The following is a 24,625-nucleotide window of genomic DNA, read 5'->3' on the forward strand; positions in this document are numbered from 1 at the left end:
CATTGTTGAGGATGTACATCAATTTATTGGCCATTGTCTTATCTCTTAAGAACCCTGATTTTTCTTAATATTGATTGCAAGATATTTTGACTTTTAGACTGACCTAACCTAGTTATAGAGCAGCTGTGCCACTAAAAAAGGGGAAAACAATTAGTGAGCAAAACTTAAAAGGATTTTGTTTCTTGTAACTAAAATTTGTTAGGGGAAGGAGGGGAAACTTTCTAACTTACTAGTAGCTTCGTCCCATGTTCCTAGGGATATCTTATATTTTATAGAGAAACTAGCTTAAAACCTGACCATTGATATTATTTATCTTCTCAATATTTCAACTACATACTACTTAACTTTTTAATAGCAAAGCTATTCTACAATTCTATAATGTATAACTCCTAACATTCGTCTATAAAAAGGTTACTATTAAAGATTTATGGGGGTTTATCATTAATACACTTTCAGTGATAAATCTATTTATATAAATCAGGGATCAGAAGGAATATGACGATGGCCTTTAAATTAACACACATCCCTAATGTAGATCACAGTTAGTGGTTGAAACGTTTTGACACAACTAAATGAACCAATCAAAATTCCCAAAGTTGTTAAGCCAACGAATAAGAAATTTAAAACCCTAGAGACTAGTGTAATAAACAGCCCAATGTCCACTTCCTCCCTGCCAAATATTTATTTGAAATTGCCGTGGTTAAAACGGTCATGAGTGTATCTTAACGGTCATTGGAATGTGTGTTAATCCCCGCCCCATATTAAAACGGACATTAATCTCCGCCCATTTATTTCCTAAAAAACGAAACGGTCAGGTATTAATCTCTATTAGAATACGGTCATAGACTATTGTCTCCGCCCATTTATTTTTATTTAATGGTTATGAGTTAATCTGTACTTGATTTTTAAAAATTGGGGTTAAACTACCCTCCCCCCCCCCCTCTCTACAATCAAACCAGGAGAGGTTAAAAGCCTGCCCAGGATTTATATAATACATAATTATTTTAATAGAGATTTTGAACATTGTTGTCATAGGAATCAATATTCCAAAATTCAGATGAATATCACACAAAAAAATGTTGCAAAAAAAACGTTAAAAATCACCCTATTTTAAATGGACATTCGGATTTTCATAGAGTTGCTATGCTTTCTAAATCGTACCTAACTGTTATTGGAATCATCATGCAAAGTTTGAAAACAATAGAACAATTCTAACCCATCCAAATTACAAACTGATGACCGTGCAGACAGAATTAGAAAAAAATCTTGTCTAAAAAAAGGTTTTCAAGAAAGAAATTTAAACAGTATAATGTAATAATGGAGCATGTATGAGATCTAAAGGGATATGACAATGGCAGATATATTGATGTACAACCCCAAAGATGATACACAAAATTACCCCTTCTGTAGATTACAATTGGTGGTTGAAACGTTAAGACACTTATTGAACTAACCAACCATTATTCTTCAAAAGTCCCCAAAGTTGTTCGACAAAAAAACTTTGTGGACAAGTGTAATAAACAGCCCAATGTCGTCTCCCTCCCTGGTATAATATAATAAGGGAAGATGTATGTAGCCTTGATGTGCATAGGTCTTACAAGTTTTCACCAAAAATTTTAGCTTTCCATTTTAAATAGTAGTCAGGAAATTTATGTTTCCCCTTAGCCATACAGATGGACAGACGCACTAAGTTATTTCTAGAGTAGCTTTGCTAAAAAAAATATAACATTAAATGATATTTAAAGATTTTTTCATAACAAATTGTTATAATTTAACGAGGGCTCTAAAGGGATAAGATAATGGCAGATATATTGATGTACAACCCCAAAGATGATACACAAAATTACCCCTTCTATAGATTACAATTAGTAGTTGAAACGTTAGGACACTTATTGAACTAACCAATCATTATTCTTTGAAAGTCCCCAAAGTTGTTAGACAAAAAAACTTTGTGGACAAGTGTAATAAACAGCCCAATGTCGTCTCCCTCCCTGGTATAATATAATAAGGAAAGACAAATGTAGCCTTGATGTGCATAGGTCTTACAAGTTTTCACCAAAAATTTTAGCTTTCTACATTAAATAGTAGTCAAGAAATTCATGTTTCCCCTTAGCCATACAGATGGACAGACGCACCAAGTTATCTCTAGAGTAGTTTTGCTGCTATAAATATAACATAAGATGCTATTTAAAGGTTTTTGTATAACAAATTGTTATAATATAACGAGGGATCTAAAGAGATGAGACAATGGCCGATAAATTGATGAATATCCCAATTTATGATACAAAATGTAGATAACAAATAGTGGTTGAAACAGATGGACACTCAATTTAATCACCCAACCAATCACCCAATTCATTAAAAGTCCCCAAAGTTGCTAAGCTAACGAAAAGAAAATGTTATTATAAACTTTAGAGACTTTGGTTTACCTCGTAATTACCTCGTACGGGCGGAATTACAGTCAAGGACCTTATCAACTTGATGTACTGTCCAGGTCCTGGTCCAGCAATCCAGGAGAACTAAGGATGACTTTAACGCACCCTTCTCTGTCCAAACAATATTAGGTTAAGTAACATCCATCAGACAACCAACTCTCTGTGGTGCATGACCTTTTTCTGAGAAGTCCCAACTGTGCATGGTAACAAGTTGCGCCTGTTTTATATAAAAAATAAAAAACCTTCATTTTATCATAAAACGAGCAAAAATCGAGCTATCTGGCTAATTTTTTAATATGTTAGAGATTTTTTCATGCTTAACAACTTTGCTTTTATATTTTGTTTTGAAAAAATCATTTTAAAACCGGTTTATTTGGGCTTGAAAATTGATGTACCTAAAATCGCATATTTTTTTGTCCAAAAATTTAAATCTAGCCTAAAACCTGCCCAAATTGATTTCCTCTGATGGTATATGATAACCAAACATAAAAATATAGTTTTTAAAAAAATCGAAGGCTATGAAAATTTTAAGAAGAAAAAAAGCACAGTACCCTACCTTAACATTTAAAAAAATCAATTTTTGACCAACTTACGTAAGAGATAAAACAATAACCAATGATCCTAGAAGGCTAATTTTTTTATATGTTGTACTCAAAGCAATTCCTAACAACTTTGCTTTTCTATAAAAGTTGAAAAAAATCACGCTAAATATCATTTTTTTCCTTCGTAAGTTCGTATGGTTTATAAATTTCTTTAAAATGCAAAAATCTAATATTTTTTTATTTAGCGCCTATATGAATGCTCATCTGTCATTGGTTAATTTGTTTACCGCTGAAATTTTCTATTGGTTAATATAGTTTAGTGTGAGTGAGTTTCTCCGTCAAAAGTTATGCTAACTCTCTCTCTCTATCTCTCTCTCTCTCTTTCCTTCTAACTCTCTCTCCCTCTTTCTCTCTTTATGTTATTCTCTCTCTCTCTCTCTCTGACTCTCTCTTTCTCTTATTATCTCTCTCTCTCTCTGTCTGTCTCTTTCTCTCTGACTCTCTCTCTATCTCTCTCTGTCTGTCTCTTTCTCTCTCTCTCTCTTACTCTCTCTCTTACTCTCTCTCTCTCTGAATCTATCTTTCTCTTATTCTCTCTCTCTCTCTCTCTCTCTCTCTCTCTCTTTCTCTCTTTATGTTATTCTCTCTCTCTCTCTCTCTCTCTCTCTCTCTCTTTCTCTCTCTCTCTCTCTTTCTTTCTCTCTCTTTCTCTCATTCTCTCTCTTTCTCTCTTTCTCTGACTCTCTCTTTCTCTCTCTCTCTCTCGTTCTCTCTCATATTCTCTCTTTCTCTCTCTCTCTCTTAATTGCTTAACTACTCAATATTAAATTGTTAGGGAAGCTAAGTATTGTTGTATGGACAGGTTTCAGGCTATTTCTTTTTATTCGATTCTATCTATCTATGGGTTTATCTATCTATCTAAAAAGAACCTAAAAGTCTAATATATTTAGTAAATTTTATTTCGGAATTGTTTAACGAACATACTTCATTTAAGATTGCGTGATTTATTTTGAAATAGAAATATAAAACGTAAAAATTTATTATTTTTCAAAATCTTCTATTTATTTACGAAGTACTTCGTAAATAAATATTAAGAAATTTGAATATTTAGAAAAATAGAAATAGGGAGGTATTTTTGAACGAACGGAGAGGGGAATAAATATCATATTTTTGAAATAGAATTCTTGCCGACGTTAATTAATATTCCCCAATTTCAATATTTTCATGTCTCTAAATTCCCTTTTGATTTTTCTCGAAATACGATACGTTTAGGGTTTGGAATACTTAATATTTTAAATATGTAGTAGACACATCATTGGTTAAAATAGTAATTTTCAAATTTATTTCAAATTTATTCCACTATTATATATCACATATTCATCTTTTCATTAAAAACAAAAAGATTCAGAGAGTAATAAATAATCCCTAAAAAAATTCCAGCGCTTTGCGCGCTTTATTACTAAAAAATCTAAAATAATATTTGGGGGGCAAATGGAGAGGTCGTCTATTTTACGATGTGTTGCCCCCCAACGACAGCTGAAAAACACGTATAAGTTTCATGATTTTTTCCGAATTAATTTCGTTATTGGTATAAGCTGATTACTTCCACTTTCAAGATTTTTTACCACCGCCCAAAATCAAAAGACAATTTACTAAGTATATTTGCGATAACTTTTATTTAATAGATTCTTCCAATTTTTAACACTTACAAAACAGCCTGCTTTATTGCTTCAAGATCCATGTCAGATCTATATAGGAAATAAATGTCTATAAATGAGTTCAAGTTTTCCAAGGAATAAATGTTTAAAACTCATAGTGCTCCAATAATCCTCATTAAACTCTCATTGACCAAAGCGACCTTTATTCTATTTGTTTATGGAATGAATAAAGTTTTTCAATCCATGTTGATATTTGAATTACATTGAAGTATTTAATCTTGATTTAATAAACAAAAAATATATGTTCATAATATAGAAAATCTAAGAAAACTCTGTTTTAAAAGAATTCGATTGTGGCGACACTTCCGTAGTGTTCAAATATTAAACCCGAAATTTTAATCATATTAACCCTTTGGTGATGGTAATGTAAATAAAAAATATAATTGAAGAAATCTTTTAAAAATCATTTATAATATTAAATATTTACTTCTTTCTTTTAGATAGTAATGGCGAGGGAGGAAAATTGAAATAGATAAATAGATATGTACTTATAGAAAACTAGCCAATAGTGAGATAGTTAAAGAAAACAACCATGACGGTCGGAAAGCCTTTTTGCAGGTTTTTGGCTATTTTTAAATTTTTCCCTTATTTTTCCCTTATTTTTCATATCTCTGATGTATATAGTCCAATTTTCCAAATTCTTTAGGTAAGATAAAAAAATTAAATTTCCTGTCGTTTTAAAAATACAACCATGGGGGTCAGACTGCCTTTAAGCAGGTTTTTGGCTATTTTTATATGTTTTACATATTTTTCCATATCTTTGTTGTTTTTGATCCAATTTTAAAACTTTTTTGGGATATCAGTATTAAAATAATCTATTCTTGATTTTAATAAATACACTTTAAATCTACTTGTACGTATTCCCATCCATGATTTTTTGTTCTTCGCTACTTATGGATGTTGTCATCCTTGTTTTTTTTTATTTCATACATAGATAAAAGTCATCTGTAAACAATATCCTTTCTTAGTACAAAGCATAAAAAATCTACAAAAATTAAATAAAATCATGAAAGGGTTAATGACATATGATTTTGTTTAATTTTTGTAAATTTTTAATAAGCTTTTGGATGATTTTTCGCAAAATAATTTTGCCTCACAATCGAGTAGTAAGTCTATTTTTTTAAAGAATCCACCTCAGCTTGAGTCGTAAGTAAACAGTACTATTGTCTGCTAATAATGTTTCTTTTAAGATTTGACAAAAAATCGGGTCAGAAGCATAATCTATTTATAGTATGTCTATTCCACCATCTGCAGCTGTTAGGCAGCTGCCGGTTACTGGGAGTTTGCTGCTCAGAAGTTTTTTGTTACTGTTGATATATTTTCTCATAATTAACTAAAACACTTAACACACCCAAACAAACATTTGCCTCAGAGCTCACTGTTTACGTCAAAGTGTACAAACTGCCCCCCCCCCCCTTGGTCCACTAGCAAACAGAGGGCGGTTGTAAAGAGCTTTGTTTGCTTATCTATGATTTAAACAAAGTTAAAGTATCTTCGCTACTATGAAGTTGTTTTCATGTATAATGTATTTCTTTTTGTGACACATTTATGTAAGTTGAACAGGAAGTGATAGTTCATCTGTCAAAAGGGAAAAAGAGAAGATTTAGCCAACCTCTCTGAATATCCTTTTCTATTTATATTACCTGATATATTTAAGACTATTTGTTAAAACATTTTATTATTTTGACAAAAAAAAACAAGTTCAAAGAAGTGCAAAGAAAGAAAGCAAGATTTTTGAAAAAGGTTAAACAGTTATAGAACTTTTTAGAATGAAAATTCATATCTAGAATCGATAACATATTTTACAACAGAATGGTTCCATTTAGGCAAAATAAAATACGACATAAGGCCATGCTTTTTCCACAATAGACATCCAGGTAAAAAAAAAGCTTATGGTCAGCTGTATGCTACCAAATCAATACAAATATAGATATTAAAGATCTCGATTGTTGGACAACTTCCAAGGAAGAGACTAAGGTATTAATCATGTTTTAACTCTGAAAAGTTCTGTGTTTAAGAAAAAAACTAGTATCTCCTTTTTAATTTGTTAAAGTCGATGGCTTTACTAAAGTCAAAAAATATTTGTATTATTTATTGAATAAAAGAATTTTTTTGACAAACTATCAAATGTTTATGTATGATTTATAATTTAGGATGGTTTTTAGTCATTCTACAAAATTCTATTTGATTTTTTCTCACTTTCTTATGCTTAATATTGGTATATAGAATCTTAAAACAAAAAAACAGCCCTCTATCTTGAATCAAACTTTCCCCATTGCATTATGAACGGACTGACGTACGGACAGACAGACAAAGTGAATTATAGAGAAGCTTTGCTTCTAAAAACAGACTGCAATATTCAGTGTGTGTTTTTTATGAGAACTTTTTTGAAAGCAATTTTACCCCACTTATATTTATCAGAATTTAATTATTAATGGCATATTTTCTTATGTCTATGTCTTAACTTTGAATCATTTTGCATCCATTGTTGCAAAGGGTAGAAGATTTGAGCATAAGAAAAATGCGCTAAAATCATTTTGCGATGTTGACATCTAGATTTTGAATTTTTTTTGCTGTACTTTTAAAATAAAAACTAAAATATTTTTTGATGCTCAATTAATTGTCCTAAAAAACGAAGAAAATAAGCCATAAATCATTAAATTCTGATAAATATAAAAGGGGGTAAAATTGCTTTTTAAAACAGTTCTCGTACAAAAAAACACACTGTAGAAGCCCCTTATAAAGCCTAATAAAAAATGACGTCATACATTACAAATGACCAATAATAGGCCAGTAGATCAATGGTATAATGTCTGGCCTACCCTTGACAAATTGTATGACGTCATTTTTTATTTGGCACTATAAGCTAATTCACAATTTATCTGATCAGGGAAAAAGGAATGTGATTCTGACAAACAATCCTAAAGGAAAATTTTCCCACAACCCCTTTTCCCTTTTCCTCCCCCTTCTTACCCACCACTCTTCAGTTACATAAAAGAACAAGATATACCCCCACCATACTTACAAAGGTTTCGTGATTTTCTGTAGAATTGATTGTTAGAATAGCTAGGCCTGGGGTACCTGATAAAAAGTCAGAGCTGTATTGAGTAGTCCCATAGTGTCCGGCCATGGTATCAACTTATATTGCTCCCACCATCTAAATATTATTCAATGTACAACCATGAACCACCCCCAATTGTGATTAACAAAATTACCCAGGGATCTAAAGGGATAAAACAATGGCCGATAAATTCATGATTGATCCTCAATGATGATACACAAAATTACCCCTTCAGTAGATTAAAGTTCCCATAGATGTTGAGCCAACGAATAAGAAAACGTTATTATAAAACTTTGGGGACTGGTGTAATAAACAGTACATATGCTCCTATCCCTTTGAAAATTTTCTCTTTTAGGTCCAAAATAACCGGTGAAAAAGTTCCTGGATACTGAAGGTTTGTTTGAATTAAACAAAAAAGGGATCAGTAAAATTTTCAGTCCAATGTCCCATCCCTCCCTAATATGCTGGTACATTGCGGCCTTAGGCCAAAACCCTGATTTTAGAAGTAAAGCTACTCTGCTTATTATTATGTCTGTTTGTCCTCCTTCTTGTAATATTAGGGAGTTGCTTATTAATTTTTGAAGATAATTAACTTTTCTTAATTTCCCTATCACGTCAACACATTTATCCTTTTCTTATAAATATTATTAACATAAAAACAAGGATGACAACATCCATAAGTAAAGAAGCTCAAAATTTATTTATAGACATCAGGAAAAAATAGTCTTTTGAGTATGTTAAAAAGACATAAATGAAATAAATCATGAAACCTTTTACAAATGTATAATATCTAGCACCCCAACCAATAGCAAGTCTTTCTTAAACTTTGTGAAAATATGTATAATTCCAGCTGTTTATCTTGAACAGGAGTTGAGATAATGATTAAAACTTGAAAAACTGGGAATCGATCTAGCACCCCAATCAATATACAAATCTTAATGAAACTTAGTAAAAATATGTAGGATGCAAATTTACTTAATCCCTCAAAATTTCAGTCGTCTGTCTTAAAAAGGAGTCGAGAAAATTACCAAAATAAAAAAATCTAGGAATCGATCTAGCACCCCAATAAACAAACAGATGGACAAAACAAAGTATAGATTAGATGCGCATATGTCATGGGAATCTTCACTAAAAATATCAGCTGTCTATCTTTTATAGGAGCCGAGAAAATCACGTTTCCCCCACTTTGTCTCAGACAGACGGACGGACATTTCGAATTATAGAGTAGCTTCGCTACTAATAAACCCGCGACCTGGGCTTAACACATAGCGCATCCGCTTGTCTTCGGGAAGGTGATAGGTTCGAATCTTGGTCCGACACCGCGTCATAATTAAAGACGTAAAAAGTGGTTCTCACATAAATAGTTAGATTGGAGGGAATGCCTTGGCCCAAAACAGGTGCAACTCGTTACCATGCACAGTTAGGACTTCTCAGACAAAGGTCGTGCATAACAGAGAGTTGGTGGTTTGATGGATGTTAGTTCACCTAATATCCTTGGATGTTTGGATATAGAAGGGTGCGTATCAGTCACCTCTAATCTTCCTGGATTGTACATCAAGGACCTGGACTGTACATCAAGTCGAAAAGTCCTAGACTGCTATCCCGCCCGTACGAGGTAATCCAGGTAAAAATATAAAAATCAAAATCAATATTCAGTATTAATTAATTTACTATATTGTAAACTTTTTTTCATTTAGCATAGAACATATTCGTAATATTTATCTCATTCTAAAAGTATATATAAACACATATTATTTATGCCTAGCCTGTGGTAGGATACTTTTAAGTTCCAAGTTTTCATTCACCGAGGTTTAAAAAAATCGATTTTTTCAATAATTAATTAACAGAATTTACAAAAGTAAGGTGTCAAATTAAAGATCTTAGTAATTTTGTTCATAATGGCAATTTTCTTTTTTTGTTCCGTTTTAATACCTTAAAACCAACCAAACCTTTTTTTAAAAAAAAATTAAATTACTTCAAAAATAAGACGTCTACAAAAAACGATTGCATATCTAAATTCTATGGATCATTTTACATCTACTACTTTCTAAAAAGGGACTTATTTGATTTCAAATTTAATTAAGTAATCTATTTTTAATCACAATGAAAAAAATGGAAAGTTACATACTTTTTTAATAATCTTACTATATATCATATTTGAATACGTGATAAAAACTAAATTTACCTTTTAATAACAAAGTTCACATAGAATCCAAGTAAAAAAGTCAAATCTCTAAATAATTATAATAATTAATTTTGTTATAAAAAAAAGTTCCACCTAAAATTTGGTGATCCTAGCTTTAAAATTGGCCGTTCTACAGCTGTTTTAATATGTAACGGCTGGCCGTTAAAAAGCGGCTAAGGAGCGGTCTGACCGCTAGGACTAGAAGAAGTAATTTTCTCTAAATATGCACAAGAACCATCAGAATTTTTTTTTTGTCTCTAACTGTAACAGGAGCCGAGATAGAGGGGGGGGGGGCATTAACCAACAAGCGAAATAAATCTAAAATAATTTTTTTTTTTTTGGGGGGGGGGCAGATGTAGAGGTCGTCAATTCTTAAATTACATATGGGTTTCGTGATTGTTTTTCCAAATTAATTTCGTTGTTGGTATAAGCTGTCAAGAACTACTTTATCCCTAAAAATGAATACTTATAAACATAATTGTTCTTGATAATAAATATAAAGTTGAACCTGCCATATCCATTTAGCCCTACTCGAATACCACTCTTAACCATACCAAACCATACCTAAGATAATAAAGATTTTTCTCGTATTCATTCGAATCTGGTGGATAGGAACCGGTTCTCATCCATACGAAAAAACTATGTCTAGCATCGTATTACATCCAGCTTTCTACGAATATAATAATGTACAATCATAAGATTAAAACCAGGTTTTTTATCCCCGAGGTGCCGAAGAATTGTACTATATCCGCAGAAAGCTGTTTATAATACGATGCAAGAAAATACTATTCCATCATCGCTTCAAAACCGACTAATATCCGGTGAATTAGGACCAGTTCTGAGCCATACTGAAAAATCATGTAAAGCATGAAATAACAGACAATTTTCCAAAAGTATTAAAATAAATCTTTAATTTATACAACATGCCTTTAGCTCCAAAGGGCTAACAAAACTGGCTTCATTATTATACTAAATTCAATTATTCGAATAAAAAGGGTTCTCAAAAGCAAAAAAAAAACTGAAAAATTCTAAACTCTTACTTTTTGTTCTGAACTCAATAAATATTCGTAAATGAAATGAATAATAGTATACACCATCATATATACCAACAGTGCTTTACCTGAAATATGAAATTTACTCAACAAATCAGTGTCATACATACAAACTTTTACAAAATGTAGCAACAATTTGTGAGGATTGGTAAGAATTTGTGAGATTTAGGAAGAATTTATGAGAATTATGGTACTTGACTATAGCAATGCTACACCTTGTACATAATTTCCTGAAACTGAGTAGCTGCGCTCCCTAGCAATAGCTTGATAATTATTGTTATATAGCCATATATGTTACATGTGTAGACTTTTAAAAAATAAACTTGTACATATTTTAAACTAATTGTGTTTGTGATTGAAGAGTGAGCCAACTCTATAGTTTGCACTTGTTCAGCTGGATTTGCGACGTCACACTATACTTTAACAAACAAAAAAAATTACCTGTTTTTCCCACTATTGATGTTTTTAATCTTGTATCCCAATTTTCCTAAATTAAGGATAAAAATCAACAAATCATGGCTAGTATAACACATGCCTTCTATTATTTTTAATGTTATTAAGGGAGGATACTCCACTCCCCTAAGCAAAATCGTCCCAAGAAAATATAATTACCCCCCTCACAGGGGCGTCCAAGCTTTTTATTTTTTTTTGGGGGGGGGGGACGTAATTTGTTTTGAGTGGGGAGCAAAATGGCGCAAATTTTTTTACCCCTCTGAAATCTATTGGCAGGGGTAATTTTTTTACCTCCCCCCCCTAAAAATTCATCCCCGGGGTAAAATTTCTGGGGGGGGGGGGGGTTAGATACCCTCTCCCAAATGGTTGGGGCACCCCCAAGGTAGGGGTAAATTTTAAATGGGGGGGGGGGGTAATCACAACTTTACACCCCCCTTGGAGGTCCTTGCCCCCTTCCCTTTCCTTAAGATTTGTGGCCCCAAGATGATGCCTGTAGGGTCATAGTGGCTATTATGCTATTGACCCAGGGTTATAGGATTGGGACAATGGATCTAAAATTCTTAGCCTTTGGGTACTAGATCTAATGCAACTTTTCTTATTCTCGCTAATTGTAAAGACTTTGGGGGACTAGCGCACACAGTATGGCTGAATTTGTTATCATCCTAGCAGACATAAATAAATTTTAACATTCCTGTATCCCTGAAATTTTAACATCCCTGTATCCCTGAAATTTTAAAATCCCTGTATCCCTGAAATTTTAACATCCCTGTATCCCTGAAATTTTAACATCCCTGAATCCCTGAAATTTTAACATCCCTGTATCCCTGAAATTTTAACATCCATGTATCCCTGAAATTTTAACATCCTTGTATCCCTGAAATTTTAACATCCCTGTATCCCTGAAATTTTAACATCCCTGAATCCCTGAAATTTTAACATCCCTGTATCCCTGAAATTTTAACATCCCTGTATCCCTGAAATTTTAACATCCCTGTATCCCTGAAATTTTAACATCCCTGTATCCCTGAAATTTTAACATCCCTGTATCCCTGAAATTTTAACATCCCTGAATTCCTAAAATTTTAACATCCCTGTATCCCTGAAATTTTAACATCCCTGTATCCCTGAAATTGACCAAACAACGTCTTACAGAGTAGCAATGCAGTGATAAGACAATGATATAAAATAAATTTACCCCTTATGTAGATTACAATTAGTGGTTGAAGAGTTTAAACACTCAACTAAATGAACCAATAAATCAATTCAATAAAAGTTCCCTCCCTGGCATGAATAGCAACCTGCCCACCGCAACGGGACAATGAACTGTAAATAATATTGGCCCTCGTAACCAGATGAGATATAATGAAGCTTTATTGTATTTTTAAAAGTAATTTAAATCATATTAGGGAGTATATTAATTTATCGTCCATTGCCCCATCACTTTGGAGTACCTTCTTATTATTGTACCAATACTTAGGGCTTCCCTGCGTCCATACATACCTGAATACAGGGAGTGATCAACACAGTTATTCATGTCAAATACACAGTGTTTCATTTTTGGATTTTGATAAATCCTCAGTTGGTTTATAAATAAAAAGACATGATATTTGGACGAGTAAAAAATAAGCATCTGAATACAAAGCTCATACATTATTTAATTTGAAAGTCAATATGTCAGACTAGGGGGGGAATGTAAATTACTAAGTTGCTGTTTTAGATTTTAGACAGTGTAAATTTTGTGTTAATATTGACCTTAAAAAATACCAAAACTTGGGTTTTTGGTAAAGTGTTTCTTATGATAATATATGCCAAGGATGACAACAAATGATAAAAAACTCAAACGGAAAAGTGAATTATAGAGCAGATTTTCAGTTATTATAATAAAGAAAAGAAAAAGAAAGAATACTCATTAGCTCAGAGAAAATCACGAAACCTTTAAGGAAATAAGTTTGATGTCTTTTTAAGCATGACCAACAGCCAGACGGCTAAATGCACATATGTCATCAAAGGAATCTCAGCTGTCTATCAAAAACAACAGTCGAGAAAATCACATTTCCCTGATTGTGTAACGGAAATGGAATTATAAGACAAGAAGCATAGTGTATAGTAAACAAATTTGACTTTAGATCTCGTCAACCTTTAGAACAATTTATACTTAATATTGGGATACAGGGTTTTGTTTTTATTAAGGATATTATTGCGTCAACGTCTTAAAATATATGAATTGATGAAAGAAAATTTTTTTAAAAACACACTATTATCATATGTCATAAAATTAAAATTGCGCTTATAAAAATGGAAAGAGAATAGACTCGTATTTTATCATCTAATTTTAAAAGTATCTTTTCTTTTTTTAAATGTATATAAATCTATAAAAAATTAAGGAGTAGTGTTACTAATACCAGACCTAACGAAATTTAGAAGCAATTGAAACTAATTGATCTACGGGTTTTAATTAAGAAATTGGACCGTTTATAGCCGACTTTTTTAATGGAAAGAATCAAAACAATACGGCCTTTCATACCAAAATATGTACAATTTCTACCCAATAGCAGGTCTGCCCAGTTCTTCTAGGATATTTCTATTGGTGGAGCCAGATTCCCACTCTAGTCTTTGCTAATAAAAAAGGGTTGGTTTAAACTTAAAATGATTCTTACTTTTTTTCTGGGTATTGATCTGTGTTGGCCTTTGCTTCCCCCATTTCCATCTCTTGTGAAATACCAGCTTCCTAAAGGGATAAGACAATGGCCGATAAATTGATGTAATTATCCAATTATGATAGACAAAACTACCCCTTATATAGATTAAATTAGTGGTTCAAACCAGGGACGTCTTGGGGGGGGGGGGGATGGGGGGGTTACCCCTCTGGCCCCTCTACCCAAAAGAATTTGGGGGTGCCGTAGTTTCCACCCCTCCCAAATAAAAAAAAAAATCTTGGACGTCCTTGGTTCTAACGTTTGAATAAACAACTTAATGAACAAACCAATCAAAATGCAATAAAGTCCCCATAGTTGTTAAGTCAACGAATAAGAAAACATTATAATAGGACTTTGGGGACTAGTGTAATAAACAGCCAAATGTCCCCTCCCTCCCTACAAAAAGCAAGCATAAAAATATAATATATATCAAAGAATCTATTCCAATATTTGAATGTAAAAAAAATTAAAATTAGCTGTGGTAGGCGGCATCATACGGACAAGCCTTTTCTAGAGTAGGCGATGCTCCGTGTTTACCAACTCACACCCCGGCGCTAATCCCAGCTTATCACCATTCTATCCAGCCCCTCTCTGGGCATTGTCTACACATCAGAAGCAGCGGTCAACTTGGACACCGCTGATAATGGGAGGGGCGCTGCCCCTCTCCCCTTCATGCCCCCAGCAACCTACCCTTTTCCGGAGATGTCTACCTTCCCCCTTATGGGAACCTACCACTCTACTGCTCACCTGAATGGGGCTCCGCCCCATCTCCCCCACACCCTCTTCTACCTAACCCATTTATCATCTATTTTGTATATAAACTAGTAACCTTATTATAAATGTATTCAGTTCAAATATATCTTTTAATCAGTAACTACTTGTAGTACTTTATTGGTAGAATCCTTGAGGCTAGGGGCTCTTTTGAATCGGACTCGCTCAGTAGGGTTGAACTGCTTCACCCCTACCACATAGCTTTGCCATTAAATTCACAATTATTTTTAAAAGCGAAGCTTTTCTATAATTAGGGTCGGTTCGTCCGTAACGGATAGCTTTTTTCGTTAATTTAGGCATGTTAGAATTGTCCTATGGAATTCAAACTTTGCATGGTAATTTCCTCTAGTAGTTAGGTACGATTTAAAAAGCGTAGCAACCTTATAATCATCACAAAAATGTCCGTACGTCCATTTTAAACATGTTGATTTTTTTTACTTTTTTAACAACAAATTTTTATGAAATCTAATTATCCGATTGATCTGATTTTACTGATTTTTTTTAATATACTGATTCCTGGGACAATAAAGTACAATATTAAAAGCGAAGCAACTCTATCATTAAGTCCTAAAAATGTAAGTATGTCCATAAACATTATTCTGTTTCAAGCAGTTTTTCAACAAATTTACTTACAATTTTGCATCGACATTTATATTCTGATGATTCAGTTCTGACACTAAGTGTTCATGTCTGTTTGTCCTACCGTTTTAGCACTTCGCTTTTATGGATGTTGCCGTCCTTGTTTAATTGAAAATATATCTATAATACAAAGTAGAACGATATATATATCTGTTTATCTGTCTGTCTGTCTGTCTGATTGTCTTTTTGTCTGTCCGTCTGTCTGAATCTTAAGATCTCAGTTACATCTGAACCTATTGGGCTTAGATATAAAGACTTAAGATCTATCTGTGTCAAAGCTAATAGTTTTAAGAAATTAAATATTTTTGAATATTTTATAAACATTTTCTACGAATATAAAAATGTACAATTACAAGATTAAAACCAGTTTTTTAGCCCCGAGGTGCCGAGGTACATTCTATATCCACGAAAAACTGTTTATAATACGATGCGAGAAATAACTATTAAGAAACTTTAAAACTTTGAAGAACTTCTTTTCTTTCACAAATATTTCATACAAGAATGTATATAATGTAATAGCTTTTTTTTCGCAAACGGCTACTCCCCTAAAGGCCTCTAGGGGTACTTAATATGAAGGGTGGGGGGGGGGGGTCGAAATAGTTATTATCCTTCCCAGTACCTATTAGAAGCTAGACTTTAAAGCAGAGACATATCGGTTTTATGGTTAGCTAGATCCTTCAGTACACACGCACAGACATACAAACATACAGACAGACATACATATTAACATTTCCTTATTCGTTGACTTTAAAACCTTTGGGACTTTTATTGAATTTTGATTAGTTGGTTTAGTAAGTTGAGAGTCCAAACATTTAAACCATTAATGTAATCTTTAGAAGGTGTAATTTTGTCTATCATCATTTGGGATGTACATCATTTTATCGGCCATTGTCTTATCCCTTTGGATTCCTGCCCCAATAGGTGTCTGCCACTCACTCAAAAATCTTCTCTCATTCGCCCCCCCCCCCCTCTCTCATATGTGAATGGAGAAGTAGTGTTGTCTAATAAACAATCCCAAAAATGATGTTTCTTTGCCATATTTGGTAAGTATACTTTTTTAGTAGCGAAGCTACTCTATAATTCACTTTGTCTGTTCGTCAGTCCATACGTAACGCTATGGGGAAAACGTGATTTTCTCGGCTCCTATTCAAGATAGACAGCTAAAATTTTCAGTTAAGATTCCTATGAAGACATATGCCCATCTAATCTATACTTTGTTTTGTCCATCTGTCTGTTAATTGGGCTGTTAAATCGATTCCTAGATTTTCAAGTTTTTGTGATTATCTCAATGTTTTAAGATAGAGAGCTGAAATATTCGGGGATTAATTAATTTTACATTCTACAAATTTTCACCAAGTTTTGATAATATTTATCTATAAATTGGGGAGCGAGATGATGCTGTACGTATTGGTGCAAAAAATGGGGACAATTTTTAAATTGATTTGACGGGGCTGTTTATTTACGTCACAAGTGAGGGGAAAGAAAAGGGAAGGAGGAAAGAAACCCCCTAGAAAAGAGATGGGGGTATGATGTCACACGCCAAAACAATTTGAAATTTGTCCCCATTTTTTGCACCAATACGTACAGCATCATTCTACATATTTCCATGAAGCTTTACTAAATTTTGTCTGTTAATTACGTTGCTAGATCGATTCCTAGATTTTTAAATTTTTGTGATTTTAAAGGTTGCGTGATTTTAAAGGTTTCATGATTTTCCTATTTTATCAAGTTTAATGTTTATTGTATGACACTGCACTATAGTAATTTTTTCCCTGATATCCATTCATTTTGAGCTTGGCTACTTATGGATCAGTGGCGTGCGAAGCACTTTGTCTAGGGGGGGGGGGTATTTTGAAGATTTTGTAAAAAAATTTTTAATGGGGGGCATTTTGATTAAATATACTATTTTTAAATAAGGGCGTTTTAAGAGGTGGGATTGTTTGATTATGGGCCTTCTAGTCCTTATCCCTTCTTCCCCATCCCTTCCCCCATCACTGTTTCCCTTTTCTATCCCCCATCTCTTCCCCCCATCCTTGCCCCACCTCCATCTCTTCTCCTCCATTCCTTCTCCCCACCCTGCAATGACTGAAGGGATGGGAGCTAGAAAGCATCTTCGAAAAAAAAGTTTTACAAAAATAAGGGGGGGGGGCAGGGGCGTCCAAGCTTTTTATTTTGGGGGGGGGTAAAATGGCGTGCGAAGCGCGCCGCAAATTTTTTTTACCCCCCCTTAAATTTTTACTCCGGGGGTAAAATTTGCATGGGGGGGGGTAATTACTAGGGTGGGCCCATTTCACCCTTTTTTAGATTTTACTGTTATCATAAGTTGTGGAAGTCATACATATGTATGATAATCCCCATTCAAGTTTCAAAAGTGACTTGGCTCTTATGGCTGCCGGCGCGCGGGGGGTATAAATAGTACCCACCCCCTTATAAAACCAAAAATTTAAAATCCGTCAAACACAGGCATGTTGCATATCAAAATGACCGCATTGAAATGCTGATTACGAATCTGAAATTCGTTTTGAAAAATATTGCTCCTAGTGCGAATAAGATCTCATTAAGTACCTAAAAACAGCTGATTTAGTCAAAATTGTTCATTTTAGTAGGTTATTTGAAAATCATTTCAGACTGAATCAATATTTTTCAAAACGGTTTTCAGATCTGTAATCAGCATTTCAATGCGGTCATTTTGATATGCAACATGCCTGTGTTTGAAGGAATTTCAATTTTTGGTTTTATAAGGGGGCGGGCACATTTTCAACCCCCCGCGCGCCCGTTGTTTTTGGATTAAAAAACCTCTTTCGAGTTTTACAGTGTTTTATATTGGCCCAGTAACCCTTGCCAATGTCTACTAATGTGAAATTCCAGAATCGACCCACCCTAGTAATTACCCCCCCTGAAATCTGTTGGCAGGGGTAAATTTATTATTAAAATCATTAATAAGAATACTGACAAGAAGATTTAAAGAGCATTTGTTGAAATAAATATATATTTTAGGTAGAAAAAGTCACAAATCTTTTTTTTTCTGTATGTTGTGTGATGACAATCAAAGTAAATTACATACTGAATGCTCGAAACAACAAAAAATTTTATTCTTTTTGGTATTATAATCCACAAAAAATTTATCGTACCATAAAAACCAAAGATATAAAGAACTATGTTAAAAATAAAAATAAATTACTTGTCCTTTCATCTACAGATATAAAAATCTCTTAGAAATATAAAAAACTTTGGTGTATAGTCTCTTTCGTGGCAACGCCTCTTAAGGGGAATTTCGTTGTATTTTCACAGTAGCTTTCAATAGGTTATTATACATAGGTAAAGTTAGGTTAGGTGATTTCCCCGCAGGGTTAGGCAATTGGCCCCACAATAGCTGTAAATAGGGGAAAAGATACTGTGAAATTACGACGAAACGTCCCTTAGGAGGCAATGTCACGAAATGGACTATACCCGAAATTTGATTTTGATAATTTTGTAAATTAGACCAAACAATGGGGGAATTGTGAAATATACAAAAATATCCAAAAACGTCCTGAAAAGCAGTCCGATCTCCATGAATTTTTAATAGTTAATTATACTCCATAATGATGGGAATGTTAACATTAAGTTTTAGCCTTCTATCTTTAATTGCAGTTGAGAAAATCACATTTCCCCCTTAGCATTACGAACTGCCAGCCATAGTGAATTGTAGAGAAGCTAAAAAGGTATATCAACATATCCTACCCTCTTCAAATGGCACTTAAAAAATCTGTCAATTTTTCATAAAGTGGTGTTTCCAAGGATTTATTAGTAGGGCACCTAAAAATATTTACTCCACCTTTGAACTAAAATCAATTAAAGACAACAAGAGGAGCGTATTTTATTAGGTTAGGAATATCACCTCGAGAGAGATTATTTAGTCCTTTGACACGTATATTAACTTTTTTTGTCTTATGTGGATATTATTAACCTTGTTATTGTACTGTAATTAATTAAACATGATCAATTTTACTGCTTGTTTGTGATTATTTATGTCATGTATATATGTATGTCTATTTTACTATGTGTCATAAAATAAATAAAAATATTAGTTAGTTTTGGTCGCAAGGGGGGCGATTGCCCCAAATGCCCTCTTCGGTTCGCACGCTACTGTATGGATGTTGTCATCCTTGTTTTTCAATCATCCTCATTGATAGAGAGATCGTAAATTTCTTTGAATTAAAATAGTTAAAAGATACCCTTTAAAACATCCCAGATGAACTCACTTCGCAGACTAAACTAAAAAATATATAAAGTTAACTGGAAAACACAGTGGGATCTATTGACAAAAATCGGGACATCCAAAAAATTTAAAATCAACTTTTATCTATCTTAGGACCTAATAATGGCTGTAAGTAAACAGCTAGAAATGAAATTTTAAAAAAATGTTAATTTCTTTGTGGATTTATGCTATTTTCAAAAAGGGAAGTGAAAAACTTCTTGTCAGTTTTCATGATTTTCCAGATTTTTTTACACAATTTTTTCAAAGCACCAAAAAATACATTTATGTTCATCTTATGAAAATAAATTTTGATTGAGGTACTTTTCAGATACCTGTACTAATGACTAATTAAAGAAAAAAATTAAAAAAGATATTTTTATGGGGGTGTAAATTGACATTTTGTGATAAAATTTCACCAAAAATATTAAGATTTTTAACCCCAAAAAATCTTTTTTCTCCATTTTACCTAAAGAGGCCGCGGGTGTTTCAATAATAATATCAATATGCAACTTGCATTGTGTTTAAAACAGTTTTCACTATCTGCAGACTCCCGGCCGTTTTAGAGTAATTGAGCATTTTATATTGCATGACTTAAACAAAACAATTTCGTTCTTGTTAATTTCAAATTTTCCCCTGTTAGAGGGGGAAGGAATCATTGTAGAGCCCAAAGTAATCTCTGCAATATCTTAAAACTTTTTTAGGCGGTTCTTTCTTTACTTCTGCTTTATTTGACTACAGAGAACTGTTTTGCCGTTATTTGCCGCCAATGGCGTGATTTTTAACTATTTTTGCCGCAAATTTAATAAACATTTGAGGGATAAAGGAGTCATAATAAATACAGATGACTTATAAATACATTTATTTTATCATTAGAATAGAAGTTTCATGTTTTCAAAAAAAATTGTATTTCTACCGGTTTTCCAGCTTATCTGTAGGTGAGGTAGAGTTTTGCAACTTGCTGGGAATACTGTTAGATACATAAGTAACACACTAGAAAAGACCAGAGCTCTCTATCTGAAAGTTATGAAGGTTTATTTATATTTTTTTAAAAATAGGGTAGCTTCGCTCCTTTAAAACAGCAAGACGTACTTACCAAATGCACATTAGAAGTTCACAGGAGCAAAATTTAAGGTATTTCCGAGTTAAAGCAAAAGAAATTACATCATTTCTTCAAATACAAGCCTATTTATTGAAGTTTACTTTTGTCTACTCTTAATGGCCAAGTATTTGGCATTTGATCCCACTGTGGAAAATGTGTTTTTTTCTTAGATTGTTTACGTAATAATTTCAACCCTGATATTGTTTTGATTATGGGACAACAAAGTACAATATTATAAGCAAAAGGCAAAGCAACTCTATAATTCAGTCTTAGAAATGTAAGTATGTCCATAAACGTTATCCTGTAGCAAGCAGTTTTTCAACAAATTTACTTACAATTTTGCTTTGACTCTTTACATTTATATTCTGATTATTCAGTTCTGACACTATACAGGTAATATTGTCCGTTTGTCTCACCGTTTCAGAGCTTCGCTTTTATAGATGTTGACATCCTTGTTTTTAGTCTGAATTAGTTGTATGATGTTAATAGGGATTATAAATTGTAGAATTGACATAATTTGATTATTTTAAGAATGATACAACATTACTTTACAGATGGACGGTTTCCCTCAGAATGAGCACGGAACAAGGGATCTAAAGGCAGTGGCGTGCAAACCGAAGGGGGCACTTGGGGCAATCGCCACACCTAGCGCCCCCCCCCCCTCAGCCCCCCCTAGCCAACTTCCCCCCTCTTTCCAAAAATGTTAAAAAATGTCCTGTTTTGCCCTTTTTTGAAAAAGTAAGACATGGATAGGGGGATACATGATTTTCTCCGCTCCTATAAAAGATAGAAGGCAGCTTTTTGACAACATTCCTATTATTAAGGAGCAAAACTAACTATAAAACATCCATGGCGGTCGGACTGTCTTTATGCAGGTTTTTGGCTTTTTTTATATTTTACATATTTTCCCTTATCTTTGGTGTTTATTATGAAATACCCACAACTTTAAGATTTTTTGGATAGGCCTCCAGGTGGTCTCTGTAAAATCAAAAAAAAAATTTTTTTTAGTTCAGAGGTCAGCTTGTGAATCAAAATAAGTATGTATTTTTTTAATCAATATGTGAATAACATTCAAAAAGATCATATTTTGTTTTATAAGTTGACCTCTAACTCTTAAAAAAAAAATTATTTTATTTTTACCAGTACAGAGACCACCTGGAGGCCTGGAGCTCCGGAACCTGAAGGCCTATCCAAAAAAAATCTTAAAGATGCGTGTTTTTCATTATATAAGATCGATTTTATCTTTAATAACCTATCCTCCCCTATATTAAATTAAATAAGTTATGATGAAAATAGTTTATTTACTGCGCACAGTATAGATGAAGTAGACAATTGTAATTGTGTTGATCTTTTTTTTGGGACGTTGCCGTTTCTACAACTGGCAGAAATACAGTAGATGCTTTTTGTCAAAATTGTTTGTATGGATGTAAATTCGGCAGTATTTTGCTAAATATCGAAGGTATGATGACAAAAATACATCTAACACTGACATTTATACAACAAAAATTGTGAATTTTACATCTAATACTTGTCAAATTTACATCTAAAATTTTTAATATGCCAAAAATACTTCCTGTACATTTTATTTAGTAATAAACAATAGTGAACTCTTTAGTAGATAATAATATACATTATATTTGTTTATGTTTAAATACTTAAAGTCTTTTTCACACCCCAAATCATTACACAAAAACAACATCAATTTGTACAATATTTTACTCATAGATTAAACTCTATTTGCAGTGAAATTGTAATTGTAATATGAACAAATATCTAAATCTAATTTCACTTGCTGTTTACATATATGAAAATTGTTAGTCCTGTTTACAGAAGTTCTAAGATAGTTTATATTTTACTAGCGGCTTCGCCCCTATCCTCTGGGGCTTTGCCCCATAGGTTTGATCAACCTAATTTTTCGCATTTTAGATTTAAAAGAATTTTTCTGAATTTCATTTTGGGAGGGGGGGGATTTTTTTTGGGGTACTAATTAACACTCCTAGGTACCCCTTCCTCACTGATAAGCAACGCAAGAGCAAACCCCTCTTAAACATTTGTGCAGATATTATATCTATAACAGCCATATATAGATAATCATTAGAATGACGTTAAAATACATTTCTAATTGTACAGGGTATCCGTCGGAAACTCTGATTGTACAGGGTGTCCGTCGGAAACTGTTTTTTTGAGACATCCCATTTTGTCCCTTTTTTGTATCATTTTGAAAAGTGCGACACCCTATGACGTCATCAACCTTTTGGGAAAGAGAAAGGGAAGAGGGGAAGAAAATCTCTTCAAAAGAGATGGGAGAAAAGGGGGCTTTCTTACTATAATAGGCTGAGTCGATTAGACAAAAAAAAATCATATATAAAGATGCAACGAGTGCAAACTGCAATATTTGCTATGCTCTTTGTAATTCTACTTTATGTTGCCTTTCCATAGAGAAATTAATTTGTACTTTCTAGAAATTAATTAACTTTTAAATTCATCCAGCTTGGAAATGATTTAGGGATAATCTCGTATTTTGCTGGTTTATTGCCCCTACAGGGCCATATCCTAACCTGCGTTCGACTCTTACCCTGCAAGAACCTAATTTAACCCTGCGGGGCAAATCTAACCTTAACTTAATTCTTCATAGTTACACACTATACCTCTTAATATTAACCGCCATGCCAAATTTTAGTGTTGTAACTATTTTTTAGTTGAGTTCCTTTTACTTTTGGTATCTTTAAGTGTCACACCCTCCCTCCCCCTTTGAAGGCTATAGATAAGTAGTTGTGTTGTTTGCATAATTTTCATAATACAAGGATAACCACATCCATAAAAGTAAAGCTCTAACAGTAGGATAAAAGTACATTTACACTTGTAGAGTTTCAGAACTGAATAATCGGAATATAAATGTTTAATAGTCAAAACAAAATTGAAAGTAAATTAGTTGAATAACTGTCTATATACAGGATAATGTTTAAGGACATTCTTACATTTTTGGGACTTGATTATAGAGATGATTCGCCAATAGCATTATAACTTTCTTGTTCTAGGAATCTGTATTCCAAAAATCAGATGAACCATAAGGATGACAATATCCATAAAAGGGAAGCTCTGAAGTGGTAGAACAAACAAACATTAACACTTGTAGAGTGTAAGAACTGAATTATCAGAATATAAATGTACAAAAGTCGACAAAACATTATAAGTAAATTTCTTGAAAAAATGCTTAAATACAGGATAATACTTACATTTTTAGAACTGATTATAGAAATAATTTGCTTATAACATAACACTTTGTTGCCATAGGAATCAGTATTCTAACAATAAGATCAATAGGATTAATACATCATATAAAAATTGTTGTTAAAAATATAAAAATAAACATGTCTAAAATGGAAGTACGGACATTCTAGTAACAATTATTGAGTTGCTACGCTTTCTAAATCCTACCAACTACTACAGGTATCACTATGCAAAGGTTGAAATCAAGAGGACAATTCTAACATGCCCAAATTAACGAAAAAGATATCCTTTCCAGACAGACACACCCTAATTATAGAAAGCTTTGCTTTAATATTTAGTGGTAAAAAAGTTGATAATGTTTCAAATGGGCGTACGGGCATTCTGGTAACATTTATAGAGTGGCTATGCTTTCAAAGTTATACCTAACTATTATAGGAATCATCAGCTAACTGTTCCGACGGATGGGCATACGTAAGGACAGACCCTAATTATAGAAAAGGTTT

General features: G+C 33.0%; 1 protein-coding gene across 6 annotated transcripts in view; it reads right to left on the bottom strand.

The window, feature by feature from the left end:
• LOC145318782 (bestrophin homolog 24-like) overlaps positions 1 to 19,818 on the bottom strand; it is a 38,066-nt gene extending 18,248 nt beyond the window's left edge. For 4 of the 6 annotated variants that reach the window (XM_080160337.1, XM_080160336.1, XM_080160338.1 and 1 more), the window contains exons 1-8: positions 19,770 to 19,818; positions 14,104 to 14,174; positions 12,898 to 12,946; positions 11,435 to 11,480; positions 10,982 to 11,061; positions 10,450 to 10,505; positions 9,942 to 9,989; positions 7,777 to 7,852 (exon numbers count right to left, since the gene is read on the bottom strand). In XM_080160337.1, coding sequence (XP_080016463.1) covers positions 7,777 to 7,852; positions 9,942 to 9,989; positions 10,450 to 10,505; positions 10,982 to 11,061; positions 11,435 to 11,480; positions 12,898 to 12,946; positions 14,104 to 14,153 — 405 coding nt within the window. In that variant the 5' untranslated portion in view covers positions 14,154 to 14,174; positions 19,770 to 19,818. Of the gene's footprint in view, positions 1 to 7,776; positions 7,853 to 9,941; positions 9,990 to 10,449; positions 10,506 to 10,981; positions 11,062 to 11,434; positions 11,481 to 12,897; positions 12,947 to 14,103; positions 14,175 to 19,769 lie in introns of those variants that run through there. The other 2 variants (XM_080160340.1, XM_080160341.1) reach the window with 2 other exon arrangements.
• Positions 19,819 to 24,625: the final 4,807 nt, after the last annotated feature.

The sequence above is a fragment of the Acartia tonsa genome, chromosome 5 (genome assembly GCF_053477335.1).
Source record: "Acartia tonsa isolate MP-2025a chromosome 5, ASM5347733v1, whole genome shotgun sequence".
NCBI classification, from domain to species: domain Eukaryota; kingdom Metazoa; phylum Arthropoda; class Copepoda; order Calanoida; family Acartiidae; genus Acartia; species Acartia tonsa.